General features: G+C 40.4%; 1 protein-coding gene across 4 annotated transcripts in view; it reads left to right on the forward strand.

Moving 5' to 3' along the window:
* ADAMTS9 (ADAM metallopeptidase with thrombospondin type 1 motif 9) overlaps positions 1–20,072 on the forward strand; it is a 159,875-nt gene that overhangs the window by 41,961 nt on the left and 97,842 nt on the right. For all 4 annotated transcript variants that reach the window (XM_077128775.1, XM_077128777.1, XM_077128776.1 and 1 more), the window contains 6 exons: positions 1,632–1,736; positions 7,911–8,056; positions 14,252–14,433; positions 14,525–14,661; positions 16,154–16,271; positions 16,522–16,617. In XM_077128775.1, coding sequence (XP_076984890.1) covers positions 1,632–1,736; positions 7,911–8,056; positions 14,252–14,433; positions 14,525–14,661; positions 16,154–16,271; positions 16,522–16,617 — 784 coding nt within the window. The remainder of the gene's footprint in view (positions 1–1,631; positions 1,737–7,910; positions 8,057–14,251; positions 14,434–14,524; positions 14,662–16,153; positions 16,272–16,521; positions 16,618–20,072) is intronic.

Below are 20,072 nucleotides of genomic sequence, written 5' to 3' on the forward strand. Positions count from 1 at the left end.
CCTGTATTGTAGGAACTCTACTAGATTCAATAAAGGTAATTCATGAAACAAACCTGTTTCTCTGAATCAACTTGTCAAGGCTATAACCTGTGACCCATCTGGAGCTTGAAATAATTTCTGGTGGTAGCTCAGCATGGGTGGGCATGTAATATTTTGCTGCATGTTATCGTGGGCATTTAGACCAATGCCATGAACCAGTGGTTTTCTGGTTGTATGCATGTAGAACTGATTATGGGGACTGCCCCATTCCATCCCTTTGGGTGTGTGTGTGTTTATTGCCGGGAGAGACATCAGAGTTAGCATAGTGAGTTGGGAACTACAGAGATTCTGTGGAAGTATCCACAACATTTGAATAAATATTTATCCATTATGATTTTCATTGCAGAATTTCTCATGATAAAAAAAATTAAAAGTAATCCGAATGCCCAACAATAGAATAGTTAAGCAAATTATGGTATCTCTGTTTGGTAGAAAATTACACAGCTATTAAAAATGATTTTCACATGGGGACGTGCTCCTAATATAAATTTAAGTTAACAGGATAAACTATTGTTTTGTAGAGTATGTTCTCAACTATAAAATGGAGAAAAGGCTACAGAAAAGACAGGCTGGTTTGAGGTTCTTTTTCCCTGTCTTTTTAAAATACATTTTTAGTATCGTCTGAATTTCCTGTCGTGAGCATAGCTTATTTTAATAATCAGAGGAATTTTTTAAATTACATTGAAAAAGTACATCCTGAAATAGAGTTAAATGTATCAACTTGGATAAATCTCAAAAACATGGTGTTTAGAGGGGGGACAAGTAAGTTGTACAAGGATATATCAGTATGATACCAGCTGTAAAATGCCTAGATGCATACAATACAATGCGGTATATTGTTGGTAAATTTTTATTCATTTGTAATCACAGTAATCGGAATGATGAAATGGTGAACATCATTTAGGACAATAGTCACCTCTTAAGAAAAGGGGAGGGGATGGAATCCGAGGATGAGTACACTGGGGCCTTCAGCTATCCCTTTAGCTTTATTTTTATTAATTGGGTTGTTGGGACATGGAACCCGTTATGATTTGTCTTTTCTTTTATATTCTTTGGATTTGAAATATTTCATCATATTTTATCACTTCTTTTTCTAACAACCCCTCAAGAAGGCTCTAGAATGATGTATAACATGATCGTGTTATTATACAGCTTAGTAGGGGAAAACCACTGGAGTGGTGGTCAAGCCAGACGTGAACTCAAATGCTAGCTTTCCTGGTCCAGTGTGCCATGAGGAGTGCTCATTAGCTTCTGCGAGCCTCAGTTTCCTTGTCTATAATATTGGAGGGCAGGTGGGGTGGGGGGCAGAGTTGGGGAGGCTGGTGCTGCTGAGGACTAAGTGACTTCATAAATGTTTCTGATGCATGGCAGTTTCCTTTTTACACAACAGTAATCACTGCTAGCCACAGATATGGGTCTTGTGAGCTGCTCACTATATTCCGTGGAATTTCTTACCCTTTATCGTACAAAAAAAAAAAAAAAAGATTCCCTTTCTCACTTGGACTCTACTGTTGGCAAAACATTAGGTAAAAAGCATTCGATACCTTTTGAATCACATTGTCTCTTACTTGTCGTTCAACTGAATCGAGCAGATGCAGTGTAGAAGACTCTGGTGCCATAACATTGATGGAGCACATAAAGGCTGCCGGACCCAGCACACACCCTGGGCGGATGGGACCGAGTGTGAGCCGGGAAAGGCAAGTAACAACCCCTCCTGTCCGCCCCTCCATCCAAATGGGCGGGGTTTCAACTGTGATCAGTAGCCATTGTTTTGGATATAAGATAAATGTAGCGCGTGTTAGTGAACTATTATAACATTTTTTTGAGGGGAGGGAGAGTCAGCTGGTTATTAAAAATTGTAAAAACTTCCATTACAGCATGAAATTGATACTACCTCAGTTTTAAGGCATATGTTTTTCTCATTTTAATGTTTCTGAAATCCTGATGTGCTTTTCAGTTTGTGGGAACATTTAATGTGGAGTAGTTTTTCTTTTTCTTTTCTCTCTCTCTCTCTTTTGGGGGTGGCACTGGAAAACTGTTACTAAGTTGATGGAGCATTTTAGAATCAAAGAAATATGGTATACTTAGTGTGTTTACTAAGTGATGCTAGGTTATTATCAACCTGTGTTCTTCCCTTCAAAGAGCTATGATGTTACCTGGAATATATCCAAATCCACATTCTAATGAACTGGTCATAAATGTTCCCCCTTCTTGGTTAATAACTAAACCAAAGTTATTACTTGTATGGCCCAATGGTAACAACACTCCACACACTGAAGAGTGTGATTAACTAAACTTTCTGTACCTAGGTTCCATCTAAAAACAAATGGTAGCATGTTTCTGATATCATCATCATCACCCCAAAAATTGGGCCAAAAACTGTGTTAGACATAAATCCTGATTTTTTTTTTTTAATCCATGTGGAAAGTGATGTTGTGTCACATACCCATTGTATCAGCTCTGGGCTGTGCTTCAGGGTCCCATATCAACTTTGCATATGTTTTTTCTTTTTTCTCTCTTCTTTCCATTGTCCATTTTCTTACTTAGAATGGCCTGCTATCGCCTCATTTTCTTCTCTTCCACTTTGCCTTGTAGACTCAGTGGCAGCCAGAATACTTCAGTGGAAGGGTACCTTAGAGATGATGGAATTTAGGGCTCCTTCACCCAATTTTATAGATGGGGAAACTGGGGAAGAGAAAGTGATTTGCCTAAGGTCAAATCATTTGGGGGCAGAGCTACCTGTACCCCTGCCCCTCCCTGCCCTCATACCCTGATCTAAAGGAGGATCTAGTACAGTGGACATAACTCAAGCTCATTGAGCTCATTCAGTTTCCAGTCACCAAATTGGAGGTTGAGTGGTTTCTTCACCATCTCACAGGGTCCTTAATAACTTAAATGAGCTAGTAGATATGAGTGTTACTTGAAAAATACTAAGTCCAGTACAAAAATAAAAGGTTCTGATGAAGATGATTTTGTGCTTGATCTAAACTGGTGACTAACTCACTCGTGTTCTATCTCCTCACTGGTTAGGATCTCAGAAATTGACAGGCAGCTTTCTTGTGAACAACCTAACAAAAGCTATACATACGGACATTGGCATAACAACATTTGGGGCTTTCATTGACTTAAAATGAGCAAAATTCAAATGAGCAGATCTTGGATTTTCTGTGGCTTTAGCTTAGTATGTTGATGGCCAGAGGTCAGAGGTTTGAATGGGAGTATGGTGCTCAGGTTTCCATGGCAGCCATCGAGGATGGGATATGGCACTTGTTCTTACAAAATCAGGATGTGGCCCCAGAGCCCTTCTATGCACAGTGGTCCAGAGAGCTGCTTTTGATTGATGGGAGAGGACAGTCAGAGGCACCTAGCTGACAACCTGGGTTAGAGCAGCCAACTGTATGCTTCAATTGACTGTTTGATCTCTGCAAAATCACTGGGGTTGTGCTGTGGTTCTTAGTCAACCTGTGGCACCACCCACTGTGCCCATTTCTGACAAAAAACACAACAAAGAAGAATTCTTAGTAATATGATAAAGTGAATTATGTTGAGTAGGATTATCATGAATCAGTTACCAAGCTCCATATAGACAATAGAGCTGAGTAATAAAATGGGAAAATCATATTTTAAAAAAACTTTTTAGAGAAGTTGTAGCTTTACAGAAAAATCATGTAAAAAATATTCCCATATACCACCCCATGATTAACCATATTTGCATTTATTTACCCTTCCACGTATTTTATTTACCCTTGTAAAACATTTTTAAAAATAAAAATATATATATTATAAATATGATGTAAAACCAGAATCTGTTCAAATCTGTATCTTGAGTACTACTAGACTTTCCATGGGACTGACGTCTGTTACATGATTTGACAACATAACCAATGAAGAGCATCATTTATAACTTTTATAACATTTACATTGTTATAAAAGAACAATCCATAACAAAAGTACAAGGGTACGCAAAGTGTCCAACATATATTGTTTTCAAGTCTTGGTGGTTGCCAAACAGTCCTTAAAAACAGTAGGACTTGGAGGGTATCCCTTGTGTCTTTATCTATCTGTTTTTGCAACAGAAGCAAAAGATAAGGGATTAAAGGTAATCATATACCTTCCCAGGAATGGGGAACTTTAGGAAAGCCTTCAGGAGACCCTTTCCATTGTGCACTTGGGTTCGGCAAGGGCAGGGGACTTCCAGGCATTCCAAAGATTCAGAACACTTGTAGAGAAGCAACTCTGCAGAAAAAATGATGGTTGAGTTTTCAGATGTTTTTTAGACAAGTAGCCAATTCTAGCAACTCTTATTAAAGTTGAGCATATATGTGTGTTTATTCCCTTGAAGAGTTTTCATGCATTTTACAAATGTCAGTGGTATAACTTTGTAGGCAGAGAAATTCTTTGTGTGTTTTGGTTGTTGTTGTTTTGAGAGAATTGGCAGTAAAACCACATGCCTTTTCTCAACATACTAGTGGATTCTGATTCCTCTTTGCCACGGCTATTTTTTTTTTTTCTTTCTCTTCTTTCTGCCCTGCTTCCTCAGCAATAATCTGTCTTGGGCTCCTGACACAATGTTATTTTGATGAATGACTCACTAATGTCTCTTTTTTTCTTCATTCTCTTGGTAGGTCCATTAAGATTTTTATTTTAACCCTGTTTGTGAGACTAAGGTTTAAAATTCTTTCTTTTTAAGCCTCCTTGAGGCAAAATGGAACTCCAAGTCCCCTTTCAACCTCTTAAAAAGAAGCATTTATGTAAAATATCATTTAAATGACTTTGGACACTTTTAGGAAAGGCTGACTGTGTTTTGGCTCTGGTTTCATCAGCCATTTAATGCTTTTCTATGATGTAATGGCTTTTCCAGAATGTAATTATTGTTTGCCTAGTTTGCCTAGTAAAATAGATGATCTTGGCACGTATTTGCCAAACAGCCCTCATTTCCAGCTTCTGTTGTGTCAGACACTTTTCTCATTCCTTTGGATTGTTTCCCTCCTTTGGATACCCCTCAGTGGTCACACCAGTAAGAAATGTTTAATTTGCAGGCCAGTTTTTAATTAGTAGTTTTGTAAAGAAGGGACCATAGGAGGACATTTCAATATAGTGCTGAGTAGTGTAGCACTATGATAAACCTATGTTCTTCTTTGTTCTGAGTTTTATAGTAATGTTAATGAGAATTATCATTACTTTGGAGTTTACTTATGGATGGAATTAGAGTCTATAAAATAGAGACATCAAGAGACTGAAGTCTGAAGTGTTGAAAGGGGAGCAAAAGGCATTTCCAGGCAACTTCTTATTAAAATCCATGAATAGTTACAGAATTTTTCTCCTTACTTCTTGAATATATAAAATGGGTATATTACAGCAAGATTTGAGGGTTGAGTTTGGGTATGAGCTATGACTGCTATTATATATCAGTTAGGGTTTTTGTTCAGGTGACATCCGATTACAGTAGTGTAAGTAAATTGGGTCTTTGTCTGGCACACAAAAATACTGAACCAGAGGTAGGCAGGTCAGGACTGTGATTGTGCCTCCATAAATCATCAGGGGCCCAGGCTCCTGATTCATTTTTGCTCTAATATGCTATGCAAATGGCCCCATCCTCAAAGTCACAAAATGGTTGCTGGAGCTCCAGCCTCAAGTCTGAATTCTATGAAGAATGAAGCCAAAGGCAAGAAACAAAGGGGCAAAATGACTTTCCTGGCAGTCCCACCTGATGAATTCTGCTGATATTTTTTGACCACTTCTATCTTCAGAGGAATCTTGGAAAATATAGATTTGGTTATCAAGAATGAAGGGGAGAATTGGATGTTGGGTGGGAGTTTCAGCCTTACTTAATCATTTTGTTAACTTTTCCTTTGTTTTAAATTTCAGTATTTATTTAAATGTCAAAAAGTATCCAGTTTCCTCAGAATTGGAAAGTAGCATGTGTAAGAGTTGAGAGTGTGGTCTCTTGAGTCACATCATCTATGTGCAAATCTCAATTCTGCCTCTTACTGATGCTTGGCTTTAACCTCTCTGTATCTTTCTTTTCTCTTCTGTAGAAATGAGGATAATATAGCACCTACCTCACAGTGCTATTGTGAGGATTAAGTATGTTAATATACACAACATGCTTAGAACAGTGCCTGACATATATTAAGTGTTATACATATATTTGCCATTGTCATTATAATTGTTATTTAAGTTGGGTCCCCTGTGTGCTAAGCTGTGTACCAGATATATTATCTTGTGCTATAGTCAAGCGATTTGGGCACATAGTTCCTCATTTTACAGCTATAGAAACCGAGTGACCCATGCTATCCAATACAGCCACAAGCCACAGAAGCCATACCTGAAATGTCATTCTGAACTGAGATGTGCTGTAAGTGCAAAACACACATCAGATTTTAAAGACTGTAGTAGTAAAAAAAGTGTGAAAAAAATCTCATAATTTTATATTAATTTCATGTTGAAATAACAGTGCTTTAGATATACTAGGCTAAATAAAAAAGATCATTCAAATTAATTTCATTTTACTTTTTACTTTTCTTTGTGTGGCTACTAGAATTTTTTAATTATTTGTGACTCACATTTCTGTTGGATAGTGGTGCTCTAGACTAAGATGCCTTTATTTGTTTTATGTGATATATTCCAGGAAATGTTCAAGACCACTGTAAAGACAGATATAAAATGATTTCTAGGAGTGGTGTGGTTTCTCCAGCGTCTGCCCACATTTCTTGGGTACTGGGTTGCCTAGGATTCAATGCTGAACCTTTTAAGCCTCAGCCAAACAGCCCAGGGAAAGGGATGTGGCCTTAGATACCGTAAGAGGATAATTACAAGGGAAAAGGCACAGCAGAAGAGAGAAAGCTTAATTGCACCTTTAAATAATTGTTCAGCAAGCCTTTTGTGGGGCGGCTATTCCAATTGCAACTTTTCACCTGCTTCTTATTTTGCCACTTTCCCCTCAACGACTTCACCCCCTGGCTGTGTGCTCAGTCCTAACTTGCCCCCATCCTACTCAGCCCTCTTTTCTGTTCCTCCACTGCTGCATCCTCCAGCGGATAAATCATGGCAGCGGCCACCAGCTCTGCTTCAGAGATCTGAGGGAGAGCTGCAGGGCGCCACCCTCCTGCGGCCACTGCCGCCACTCTCCCTTTGTCCACTGCCCTGCGACCTCGGCGGGCGTCAGGGCCTCACACCCCAACAATGCCAGAGGGCTGAGATGGGCTTCTCCACTCCCTTGTCCTGCTGAGGAGCTCTTCTTTCCTTTTTTTTTTTCTTTAACCTTCTTGTAAACACTTAGCCTTCTTCCTGCTCTAGGCCCAAGAATCTGAAACCATTAGTAACAAAAAAGCAATAAACTTTAGGGCTTTCTGAAACGTCTATTTTGCTTTAGTCTTGTCCTGTGGGAGTTTATGGGAATCATGTAAGTAGCTCTGCTGCCCTGTTTCCTATTTAATTAAAATTGGGTTTTTAAATCCTTGGGGAGCAATAAGACATTATATTTTACTAGGCGCATAGTAATGGAGAGTCGCCATGCAAATTCTATAACTCATTTTGGCTGTATCTACAAGTCTGTCCATTCCTACTCCTGATTGTTCCAGGTTAGGCTAATTGACTGGAGCTGGCCATTCAGAGTTCCCCACCAGCCTGGGGCCAGTTGCTCACTGGCCAGTTTCACTCGAGAGCCGTAGATGAAGCCACAGCCTAAAATCAATGAGTGCATGGTTAAAATCCCCACAATTTCCATTAGTTAAGTAGATGATGAATCTGCAGCGACTTGAATGAGCGCATGGAAAAGAATTCAAGTATGCTATATTGTAAAGGACAGCCGGTCCTGCAATGACTCTCAGCACCAAGCTCTGCCTCACTGTTCCCCTTATTGAATACAGCACTGCAAGTTTGGATTTTGTGTTCCCAAAGAAATGGAGGTCCCTGTGACTGATGGATCCTGGGGGAGTTGGACACACTTTGGAACCTGCTCAAGAACATGTGGCGGGGGCATCAGAACAGCTGTTCGAGAGTGCAACAGACCAGAGTAAGTCCCAGAATTCATTGCTATGATTACTGTTGCATAAAGAGCAAAACTCCCTAAAGGGAATAATCTGATTATTGTAGCTGAAGTACACTGTCCAAGTTAAAAGGGCCTTCGTGGGCTGGCTACAACAGTGGAATCCAAACTCTCATCCCCAGACTCCGCTCCTCCATATTAATTTTTCTCCCACAATATTTTGTTATTGAAAATTTGTCTACCAGAGACAAACTTTGGGGCTGGTAGGTTTGTTTTCCAGTTTTTGGAGTCATCTATCTCATTGCCCCCTAGAGCTTGAGAGAGCATATCAATAAAATAAATTTCATGAGGAAACAAAGGAATTGGGCATTTTCTTCCAGAATGTAGGTAAATGAACCCTTCCCAGTTGGCTGCTGAAATGTTGAAATGTGGTCACCAACAGCTCCCTCCCCCCTTACTATGGGAGGTTTTAAAATAGTACAATCCACCTATTCAGGTGTCAGCACTTGACATTATTTCATTAAAACTCCTCCAAGTTATTTGCAGTTAAGATGCCCCTGTTAATTGAGAAGGGAGACTGTGTCTGAACCACTGAATAATGAAGTTACAATGGCACTGGAGAAATAAATTTGAAAAAAGAAAGAGATTTAGAAAAGGGAAAAGCAGATCTAAAATTTAGTTTGAAAGCTTGTTCAGAGAGATTCACAGAGCAGATGGTTCATAAGTAGAGTATGGAAGTGGCTGCTCTCATGAGTCTCAAGGAGTTTGTGGGAACAGTCCCCCCTTCACTGAGAAGAGGCCTTTTCTCAGTTTGACAGGTGCTTGAAATATAGTGGGTAGCCCCATATTTAGAATCCATTATATCTTCTGTTAAGGACATTGGATTATTTTATTTTTTCAATCTTCATGTAATTCAAGAATGTAATTAACATCCAGATACTTTCAGCTATTTTTTGTTTTTCTTCTTTTTCCCTGAAAGCGCAACCCCCCCCCCCACAAAAAAAAGATAAATCGAGTTACAGAAACCGCAGGCTTCGTAAGTGTGGTCAAGAAAGGTTGGTCTCAGTTGGTAGATGGTGCTGCAGCTATTCTGAAAGTAGGGCCCAAATATTTTTTCTCTTCAGATGCTTTATTTTTTTTGAAACCAATGTTGATCCACAAGAGATAGACATGACACTATAGTGAAGGAAATCAGGTGTCCTTATTTGCCATTATAATCTCAGTTTACATCTGTTGTCCTAGAGAAGTTATTGCCTCCTTTTTATTCTCACATTGTCCTGGACTGGAGAGTAGATCAAATTAATGTGTGCAGACATGTGTATATGTATGTATACACACACACACACACACACACACACATATTCCATATATATGTTTGTATATAAACAGATACATAAATCATATGGTCACCCAACTTAAAAAACTGTGTAATAATGTAAAATTTAAAACAGGACCACTAAAACCATAACTTAGAACACCAAAAGAAAACCAAAGGCCAGAAAAGAAGATGCATTATCAAATCATCAAGTCCTACACAGAGTATTTTGTGATCTAAATTTGGCTCTGAGCTTCCTGCTACACCAATCAAAAAAAATCTTACCAGATCCCTAGAAAAGCAAAAGCATTTCCCCCTTCTGGTTTTTCCTACATGCTTTAAAATTAGGAGATAGGTTAAATGTAAAAATATTAATAAACTCTTGGATTTGAGAAAAAGAGAAAATCACAAGCTAGATATTTCCCACTTGGGCTTTCATCATAGCGACTGCCTGTGGAATCTTCTTTAAAGTGAGTATTAAAGATATATGTCTGTTTCATCCAAGAAAACCAATCTTTCATTTGGCTGTGAAGAACTGCAGCAAAGTTGGGTGTTTTTTGGTCTTTTTTTGAGGCAGTGTGTTTGGCTAAACTGTGTTTGTTGGGGGAGAGTCATTATAAATGAATGAAGACACCTGGTACCACAGAGCCCCCTCTTGAAAGAATCAATCAGTACAGCCCCCTGCCCCATCCCATCTAATCCCTGAATAGCCTTTCCAGCACCACCACCCCCCAGTTGGACATCAGATCCCTTCTTAACCTCCAAACACAGGAAGCACCTACCTCCTGGGGCTGCCTGTTGGATTGTTTGAAATCTCTTCCTTGTGTTAATCCTCAATTGCCTGCCCTAATTCAGTGTAAGTAAACAGAGAAGTTGAGATTTCTGATCAAACCTATTTGCAGAGCAAAATTTAGCTTTCCTCGAGGGTAGAATGCACCTGTGATGATCTTTGCAAAAATTCCTTCATAGGTGTGGCAATACATTATCCCAAATTTCCTTTGTGTGTATTGACAGGCATGGTTGTGTATACATGCTTGAAAGATCCAATTTGGCTATGCTAAGGATATACTTTCCTAGTATTTAATCTAGCATTTTCTTAAGTCCTTTCCATCCCCATTCAACCTGTGATGTTTTAAAAGGCTCTTAATAGTGGGCAACTGTGGTTATTATTTTTAAAAAGCTACATTTCCTATAATTTTCACATTTTACCCACCTGGCAAAAATACTCCTATCCAGCTCAGTTATCAAATTTTAAAATGAATTTTTCCAAGTCTAAAGGTAAATTCAGATGGCTAGAGCCTTCCCTAGGAAATCAGAAAAGCCATATATTTCGAAAGGGCAAATTTACATGTATTACGGTTATATAAACAGTTCAGTGAGAAATTCCAGTCTACCTTAATGTAAAAAGCAAATAGATTTACAGACCCGAGCCTTGATATGGAAAGAAGCTCTTCTTAAGAGAGCCAGCATGGGAGAGAGGCAGGATGGTGGCTTTGGGCTCAGGACCACCTGGGTTGGCCTCTTAGCCGGTGTACCAGTGTCCCTCACTTCACAGGCCTGTGATCTTCCCAGGTGACTTTACATTTCTGAACCCAGCTTCCCGGTCTGTAAAACAAGGATGTTACTATCTGCCTCACAGAGTGGAAAACAGCATTGGGCGTTGACATGAGGATAGCTCAGGGGTCAGCAAGCTGTTTCCATAAAGAGCCAGGTAGTAAATATTTGAGGCCTTGCAGGTCCTGTCATCACTCAGTCCTGCTGAGACAGGAAGAAAGCAGCCACTGATGATATGCAAATGATGGGTATGGCTGTATTCCAATAAAACCTCATTTGTGGACACTGAGATAGAATTTCATGTATCACAAAATGTTATTCTTGTTTGATTTTTTTCCCAATCATTTTCACTTGTAAAAACCATTTTGGCTTACAGACCATGCAAAAAATGCGCAGCAGGCCAGATTTGGCCCACAGGCCATAGTTTGCCAACCCCTGTAATAGTTAAGCGTTTATTGATCACTTATTGTGTGCCAGACCTTGTTCTAAGTGGTTGAAATGCGTTAACCTAGTTAACCCTCACTGCAGCCCTCTGAAGTAGGTAATGAGCATCATCACCCATCTACAGATGAGAAAACCGAGGCTTAGAGAGAAAAAGCAGCTTTCCTGAGGCTGCACTGTTATTGAGAGGCAGGGCTGGGATTCAAACACTCTGGAGTGTCCATGTCTAGAACTGCTTAGAAGTATTCACTCTTACATATCATGTTTTTTACAGGTTGTTCACAAAAACCATGTTGTTTTTAAAAAATGTCACAAAAGGCTATTTGACCTTAGGTAGAGGTCAAATCAAGCAAAGCTGGAAACTCACCATCTGATGGATATGAGGCTGCCTACAAGTAGTAACTATTTGCAGCTCAAAGAACTGCTGAATTTGGTAAATTTCTAAGACCAGTTCTATGAGAACCAAAAGATGAAAAATCAACTTTAAAAAATTTTTATTTTCAAAGGGAAAGAAATATGAATTACTTTCAGGCAATAAATAAATTGTTGATCCATGAGTAAGTTGGGGCATTAAAACAAATTCTATAAAGATAATTTTGACCTGAGGGAAAACTGAAGGGGGTCTTCCTTGTAACAAATGTAAAATAGGTTTTACCTGAGCCTGATCTATTATTCATGACTAATCTGTGATATTTTATGCATGAGACTAGGGTGCCTTGGTACAGAGAGAAGGGCCTGGTATCCAGGAGACAAGGCTGCCTGTATGGATGGCACCAAAAAGAAAAAATGAAGACTTGACCATAGCAGCCGGATCATGTAGTAGAATTCCAGTCCTGGCTCTGTTCTTTTATTAGCTGTGTGAATTTGAACTAGGTTCTTAACTTCTCTGAACTCCTATGCTTGAACACACTGTCAAAGAGTTTGGCAAGTCAAGTGAACAATGCAGATAAAAAGCCTATAGGCTTAATTATATCTGATGAGGAAGCAATAAAATGTAGACACTGCTGGAGATTTTGCATCCCAAGCCACAGTCTTCTTCATGATAAATAACAGCAAATGTTTACCAGGCTCCCTGCTGAGCTTGTCAGATGATATTGTCCACCTCAAAGGCTTAATAACAAACCTTTGGAGGTGGGCAGCATCATCGATATTTTACTTGAGAAGAATGCAGCTCATAGAAGCCATCTAGCTTGCGCAAATTCCCCCCCCTTTTTTGTTTTGTCAGAAAAGTTGTAGATTTACAGAAAAATCATGCAGAAATTGCAAAGTCCTCGTTTATACTCCCCTCCCATTAACTTATTACGTGAGTATGGTACATTGTTACAACTGATGAAGGAATATTATTATAATTTTACTATGAACTATAGTCCATATAGTCCTTACCTTACAGTAAGGTTCACTATTTGTGTTGTATAGTCAGTCCTATATTGTTTTCTTTAAATTGTCTTCTAGTGCCATATATATACGTTCTAAAATATCCCCTTTTAACCATAGTCAAATATGTAATTCAGTGCAAAATTCATGCTCTTTTAAGTGCAAAACTATGCTCTTACCTCACTTTATAAATCTAAGGAGCACATTTAAATCCGTGTTAGCTCACACTCCCCTAGGTGGTCTCACATCACTCAGAGTTGGTTCTCTGGGTAGTGCTGACATGTAACATCATAGTAGCTAGCACTCCCAGGCACCTACTGTGTGCACTCATTTTAAAGAAGGGAACAGTTGAAGTTCAAGAAGGTTAAGAACTTCCTTTAGGGTCACTCAGCGAGGATAGGGCCAAAATTGGAATTTAGGTCCAAGGAAAGATCTAAGAGAGGGGCACAGATCCAACACCGATCCCAGATCCTTTCTGTTTGCGCTACTAGAACTGCCTCTCATACCATGCATTATGGCATAGATATATTTCACACTCCCCAAACCCACACAAACATGAAAAAAAAATCCCGAAAAATATTCCTTATGATCAGAATTGCTCTGAAAGATTCATTCTGAAGGGAAAAGATGGCAGACTTTCTTTCAGTTTCAGGGCTATCCTAGGGTAGCTGTGAAATTTGAGCTATTCCAGGCCTGGGTGGGTGAGCCCTGACATCCTATGATTCTGTGATCTTCCCGTTTCCATGATGAATTTGGCAAGCTGTTGACTGCTGGTAGATGTGTTGTATAATTTACTCTCTGGGTCACATCTGGAAAATCCATGTACAGGGTTGCATGCTGAGATTAAATTTGCACCGTGATGCTTTGCAAGGCACACTCCATATTATTGTCTCACGAATGTTAATGAAACCAGTACGCTCTCTCCTGCTTCTCCTCTTCAGTGAGTCAAAATATTGGCATATTCTCTTTCCTGAAACTGAAGGTATCCATTTTATTTATGAAAGAAAACAAACCCAAACAGTGGTTATCTGGAGAAAGAGTGGGGAGGGACAGAATGAATGGCGGTGAAACAGCATGTTTTAGGCTGGTCTGCCATGAGGATATCAAGATAGAGAAGGCAGAGGGGGGAGCAGTCCAAATACCCACCACTACCTTTACCTTCTACATTTTTAAAATTGAAGGACCAGGAACGTTCCGTGAGAAAGACAGGAAATAGCCTAATAGATTGCAGGCTTCTTGCATCAATCCTTAAGTTACAACCTTTCTTTCTACCCTCCAGACAACTTTACAAGGTAGCCACAACCCATGCAATAGATGTAAATAAAGACAGGCTCAGAAATTGAATGTCTTGCCCAAGAAGATGTACCCTCGATGATGCTGAAGGCAGAATGTAAGCAGCCCAGATTTCAGAGTCCTTGCCCTTTCCCATGTCGTCTGCCCACACAGCTCTGCTTCCCCAGAGGACAAGAAGTCATGGAAGAGGGAGTGATGTTGGGAGAGCTACATTATCATACACGATGGGTGTTCTGTTTTCTCAGGCCCAAAAACGGCGGGAAATACTGTGTGGGGCGTCGAATGAAGTTTAAATCTTGCAACTCAGAACCATGTCTCAAGCAGAGGCGAGACTTCCGAGAAGAGCAGTGTGCTCACTTTGATGGGAAGCATTTTAACATCATCGGGCTGCTTCCAAACGTGCGCTGGCTCCCCAAGTACAGCGGCAGTAAGTGCATCGGGGGAAGGAGACTGCGGCTGGCTGGCTGGCACCGGGTCCCGGCACGGCTGTCACATGGCATCATGTTTCTCCTCTCTAGTTCTGATGAAGGACCGGTGCAAGTTGTTCTGCAGGGTGGCAGGGAGCACAGCCTACTATCAGCTCCGAGACCGAGTGATAGATGGAACTCCTTGTGGCCAGGACACAAACGATATCTGCGTCCAAGGCCTGTGCCGGGTAAGTCCCAGATGGCATTTTCTCCACTGTGTTGCCCTGCTGCCAGGTTGTGGTTTGTGGTGTCCTTGATGGACGAACAACTGCTGATATCTGTGCAGTAGCTCTGGGGTAGTGGTTCTCAAAGTGTGGTCCTTGGACCATATCCTCAACATCACCTGACTGATGCTTGCCAAAGTTTGAGAACCACCGCTTTAGATTTTCTTGACATTCTCAGTCTCTGGGGGTGGCAGTGAGGGGGCTACACAAAACCACCCCTTGAAGATTTATTATAAAAAGTTTATATGTGCATTACCCTATACTATAACCTCAGTGCTTAAGATTAAACCCAAATGCTTCCTGACAACAGATTTTCTCGATTGAATAAATAGCTCTGCTTCAGAAGGCTGTCATGAGGAAAAGCTGGCCTCACTCAGGTTTCTCTTTGTGATTTTAAGCACAAGAGCTTCTATGTGAGACATGCCTGTTAATTTTTCTTGGGGGACTATTGAGAAACCTCTGGCAGATGGCAAAGCATAAGAACAGTGACTTCTAGAGGGCTTGACTCCATTTCACTTTTTTTACCAGTACAGAAATCGTTCCTAACACAGTCATGCTCTGAGATATTTGTTCCTTTTGTGTGGTCCAAAGGCAAACTGGAGTCACTACTTGGTAGTAAAGCTCCACCTACTTCCCAACACACGGTTGAAGTCCCGATTTCCTCATCCATCCATTTTATAGCACGTTGCACTTCTCCTCAAAGACTCGATGCAAAGGAGCAAAATGGCCAAGAATGTGAACTATGTTCTCCTGATCGGCTGGTTGTTCCTGGTGGTCTTCTCAGAGTCTGGTCCACACTGCTGCATTTGATTAATACGTGAGGCAATTCAGGAGCCCCTTGGGGCCCGAAGGCCTCAAACTGGCAGTCTGCGGTCATGCTTTGGCCTGCATGTGGAGCCAATATTTAAACATAGGGAGATTTCACATAAAATCGAATTATCCAGCTTCTCTTGAAAAATTGGAAAACGTCAACACTAGGCTCCTATTTCTCCATGGCAACAATAGCCTGGAGTGGACAGCGGCTGCTTCCCTAAGGTGAGGCAGGAGCTCTTTAATTGGACACAGTCCTGCCCACTACCCCCTCCTCCTTTTTATGCATTTCTGCATGAACTTTTCTCATTTATTTTACTTATTCATAGAGCAGTGATTCTCATACTTAAATCTGTAGATGAATCACCTGAGAAGCTTGCTCAAATGCCAATTCTGACTCGGTAGGTCTGGGTGGGCCCAGATGCTCTGCATTTCTAACAGCCACTGTGATGCCCAGGTGACAGGTTTAAAGACCACATCTTAGAGAGCAAGGTCGTGGACGATTTGAGTTCTTCCCACTTTCAGGTTTAAGGGCCCTTAACTTTCTGGTCATTTTGAATGCACATTGTTCAGGAAAACACATTCTTTGCCACGTTATGGTCTCCATAATGCTTATCCTTTATTTCAAATGTTTTCTTTGTAAAAGCAAGCTGGATGTGATCATGTTTTAAACTCAAAAGCACGAAGAGATAAATGCGGGATTTGTGGTGGCGATAATTCTTCATGCAAGACGGTGGCAGGAACGTTCAATACAGTACATTATGGTAAGTATCTGCCCCTAAGTACCGTGAGAAGGAAAATGGTCAAAGTTTAAAAATTGTTAACCACATGTAATACGTAAAAGTCTTCATGTCAAGCGTAAAATCAGTCTTGTTACGGCGCATTATCCATCTGGCTATAAGGCGTCTGTTAGTGAGAATTATATTCTGTTCCTTTCTTGCTCCCCTTTTAATGAATGCTTGGAGAAAGTGAACCATTCTACGAAATACTGAATTTCTGCCGACTTCTTCCCAGGTTACAATACTGTGGTCCGAATTCCAGCTGGTGCTACCAGTATCGATGTGCGGCAGCACAGCCTCTCAGGGAAATCGGAGGATGACAACTACTTAGGTGAGCCGGGGACTCCACACCCTGCAGGAGTCCTGGGTCTCTGGAGATGTTGACAGGTTCCACTTCCTTCCTTGTATCTCACAGGGAGAAATTTCCAAAGTCATGTATTTTCATGAAAGAAGTTGATCTTTCAAATTTGTTATTCTATTTCTTCCTCATGCGTACTTCCTCAAGAGTATTGATCTAAGGGTCGAGTAGTTATAGTAATCAATATCAAGGGATTTACTCTGGATCTTAGAAAACAGAAAGGTCCCACATCAAATTTTGCAAGTACTTACCTTATCAGTTTAGCCTAAAATCATTGCTCTTGTTCAGTCTTTTTCAAACTCTGTCCTGTGGGTAACTGACTTGCAAATGTTTTATTGGGAGTATTAATTGACAGTTTCTGTGTTATCACCTCCAACTAGTAGCAGATCACTGGTAAATATATTCAGTATTTCATTATGGCTGGTCATTCCAAAAGGTTCTGTAACAGCACATATTTTTCTCATGTCATTACTACTTTATAAATCCTTTATCCTTTTCTCACAGAGCCCGGGCATATGATTAATTCATATCCATTCCTTATACTTGAACCACAACTCAGCAACGACCCTGTGTTGATTTTCAACTGTTTGCTCAACCAGTCTCAGATCCCTTCAATTTATCATTCTGTAAATGGCCATAAGTAATTCTGAAATTTGCCCACCCATGGCTTAAATAAAAGAAGGGCGTTGGAAGAAGGGAATAACTAAAAGGGATTCAACTGAAGTGTTGTCACGTCTTGCACAATTAGACTCCTAAGCCACAAGAAAACCAGCACAGCTTGCACTCAGATCTAAAAGAAATCAGAGTAGTCCTGCTGGGCAGTCAATTTTAAAAAGAAATGAATGTACCTTCTCTTTTATGATGTCCAGTCAGGAATTTTACTTTATCCATCTGAATATAGCCTCTATTGAGGCTTGCCCCAAACATTTTAACATACTGAGCTATTAAGTGTTTATTTGTTCAGTTAGAACCTATATCTGTATTTTGGGATATCTGTATGAAAACCTGTATATAGATAGCATTCCTTTAGCCCAGCATGCTAATATTTAATATAGCACTTTCTACCATCTATCATCATTCATTCACTCATTCAATATGTACCAGGTGCTTTTCTGGGCCCCATGAACAAAACAGACCAAAGAAATATTGAAAATCCTTGTCCTCTTAAGGTTTACTTTTTTAATGGAAGGAGATATACAATAAACAATAACTTGATGGATAAGCAAACTACATGCTTTAAGAAGTTGATAAGTGCTATAACAATAATAGAGCAGCATGAGGGAATTTGGGACACTGGGCTTGCAGTATGGACGGTGGAGTTGAAATGTGTGAATTGTATAGAGAGAGAACAGGCTATCCAAGGGAAGAGCATTAGAGGCAAAGGGAACAACCAGTGCAAAGTACCTGAAGTAGAAACGTGGCTGGATTGTTTGATGAATAGAGTATAGGCTACTGTGGCTGAAGCTGAGAGAGATTGGGGGAGAGTCTTAGGGAAGAAGCTAAAGAGAAAACAGAAGTAGAGCAGATAAAGCCATGCAACTATTGTAAGGGATTTGACTTGTATTCTGAGAGAAATGGGGAGCTCCTGGTGGTTTTGAGCTGAAGAACAATAGGATATTATTGTATTTGTGTTTTAAAAGGTTCACTGTGGCTATTATGTTGAGAGTAAATCATGAGAGAAGGAAGGCAGGCTAGAAGCCCAGGGACCGGTTAGAGAATTATCACAGTAATCCAAGAGAGATGCTGGTGAGTTGACCTGCAGTGGAAGCAGTGGTGGTAGTGATAGGTGGTTGAACACTGGATATCTTTTGAGGGTAGAGCACTCAGGATTTGTTGATGGATTAAATATGGTCTGAGAGAGAAAGAGAAGAGCTCAGGATAACTCCAGGGTTTTGATTCGAGCAATTGAAAGCATGGAGTGGCTATCAGCTGAAATGAAAAGGCTTGTTTCTGTTTTATCCACGTGACCTCCAGTCTTTAAGGTCAGGGGCCATATTTTGTATCTTCAGTTCCTGATATAAAACCTGCATGTGGTAGGTGCTCAGTTAGCAATTGCTGAATTGTTGAGAAACTATGGCTTGTGCTGCCTTTGTTGAGTACCTACTATGTGCTAAGTGGTGGGTGGGGTTACCTTGGATATGGGCAGAATCTTACCTCTTTCAAAGCCCGTAAAGCCTTACTCAGAATTAACTACTCATTGGCTGCATCAACTTTTCTTCACCTTAAATATCCAAGTGAGCAGTGACTTTATAAGTCAATTAACTAAGTTCATAGGGACCCTTTGCAAATAATTTTTTTGAGAATCTACATTTCTCCTTCCACTGCTGTGAAAAATGGTCAAGCATTTTTCTCTGTGCTCTTGGCAATAAATTTGAGCATGTGATGGGCTGTGCCCCTCCTATTTCCTAATTAAATCAAGCAGCATTGCATGAACCCTCCTGTATAAATTAATTTCCTAAGAGCTGAAAGCCACGTTGAGCTGCTCCTCTCTTCTCTTCAAAAGGGAGAAGGAGTCTCTTCTGTTCTTCTCTTTCTTGGAAAAATAAACTCCCTCCAAGTAGTAGTCTTGGATTCAATTCAACTTTATCAACCCATGCCAGGCATCTGAATTCAGGGAGGGACTCCTGATAACCTTTTCTTCCTCACTGATGGTTTCTTAATCTCCTTGGGAAGAATGAAAGCAAAATTAAAGAACATTCGTGATCTGGGACAGGTAGTCTGTGCAAGTCGTGGCTCCTTAATGAAATATTATGGGACAGTCACCTGTTGGCATAAGAACATCTCTGGAAGCGAATGGAAAGCATGCACACATAGATCAGAAGTCACAGTTCACTGAGTGTGAAAGCAAAGACCTCAGAGCCTTTGAACCTTATAGTGGTTACTTAACAATTTAGAAAGAATTTGATGTTGTCATCAAGTCTGGGGCATGCAAATGTTTATTCTTGGCTTGAAGGAGGGTGCAACAAATGTACTGGGAAGGTTTTTAAACCCACAGTTCGTCTTGCACAAGTCCAGTCACAGCTATGATGCTGTTAAGCAATTTTCATCCTGATCCCTCATATATTTTTAAAGGTCAGTGAAGCCATATTCTTTCTGTATGTTTTGGTGAGGGAGCTGTTTCCAGAAGAGAGGGCCTCTGTAGCAACCCAGCTCTGATGGGTGAAATGGGGGGGAAACTAACCCAGGAAATTAGCTCCCCTAATCGCATTAGTGGGAGGCTGGGCAGTAGACTGTTGTTTTCAGGAAACTATTTCTTTCACAAGGTACCGAAGCAGAAACTCTTCTTGTCAAAGGTTGTCTGTTTGCATAGACCCTCCCTCCTGTTGAGTTAAAGCCAAGTTGCAGCCAATGCCACTATGTTTTTCTTTCTTTAGGAGGAAAAGTGGCCATTTCTATGTTACTAATTTGTCTCCAGTAGTACCCTGAGC

The sequence above is a fragment of the Tamandua tetradactyla genome, chromosome 15 (genome assembly GCF_023851605.1).
Source record: "Tamandua tetradactyla isolate mTamTet1 chromosome 15, mTamTet1.pri, whole genome shotgun sequence".
Classification (NCBI taxonomy): domain Eukaryota; kingdom Metazoa; phylum Chordata; class Mammalia; order Pilosa; family Myrmecophagidae; genus Tamandua; species Tamandua tetradactyla.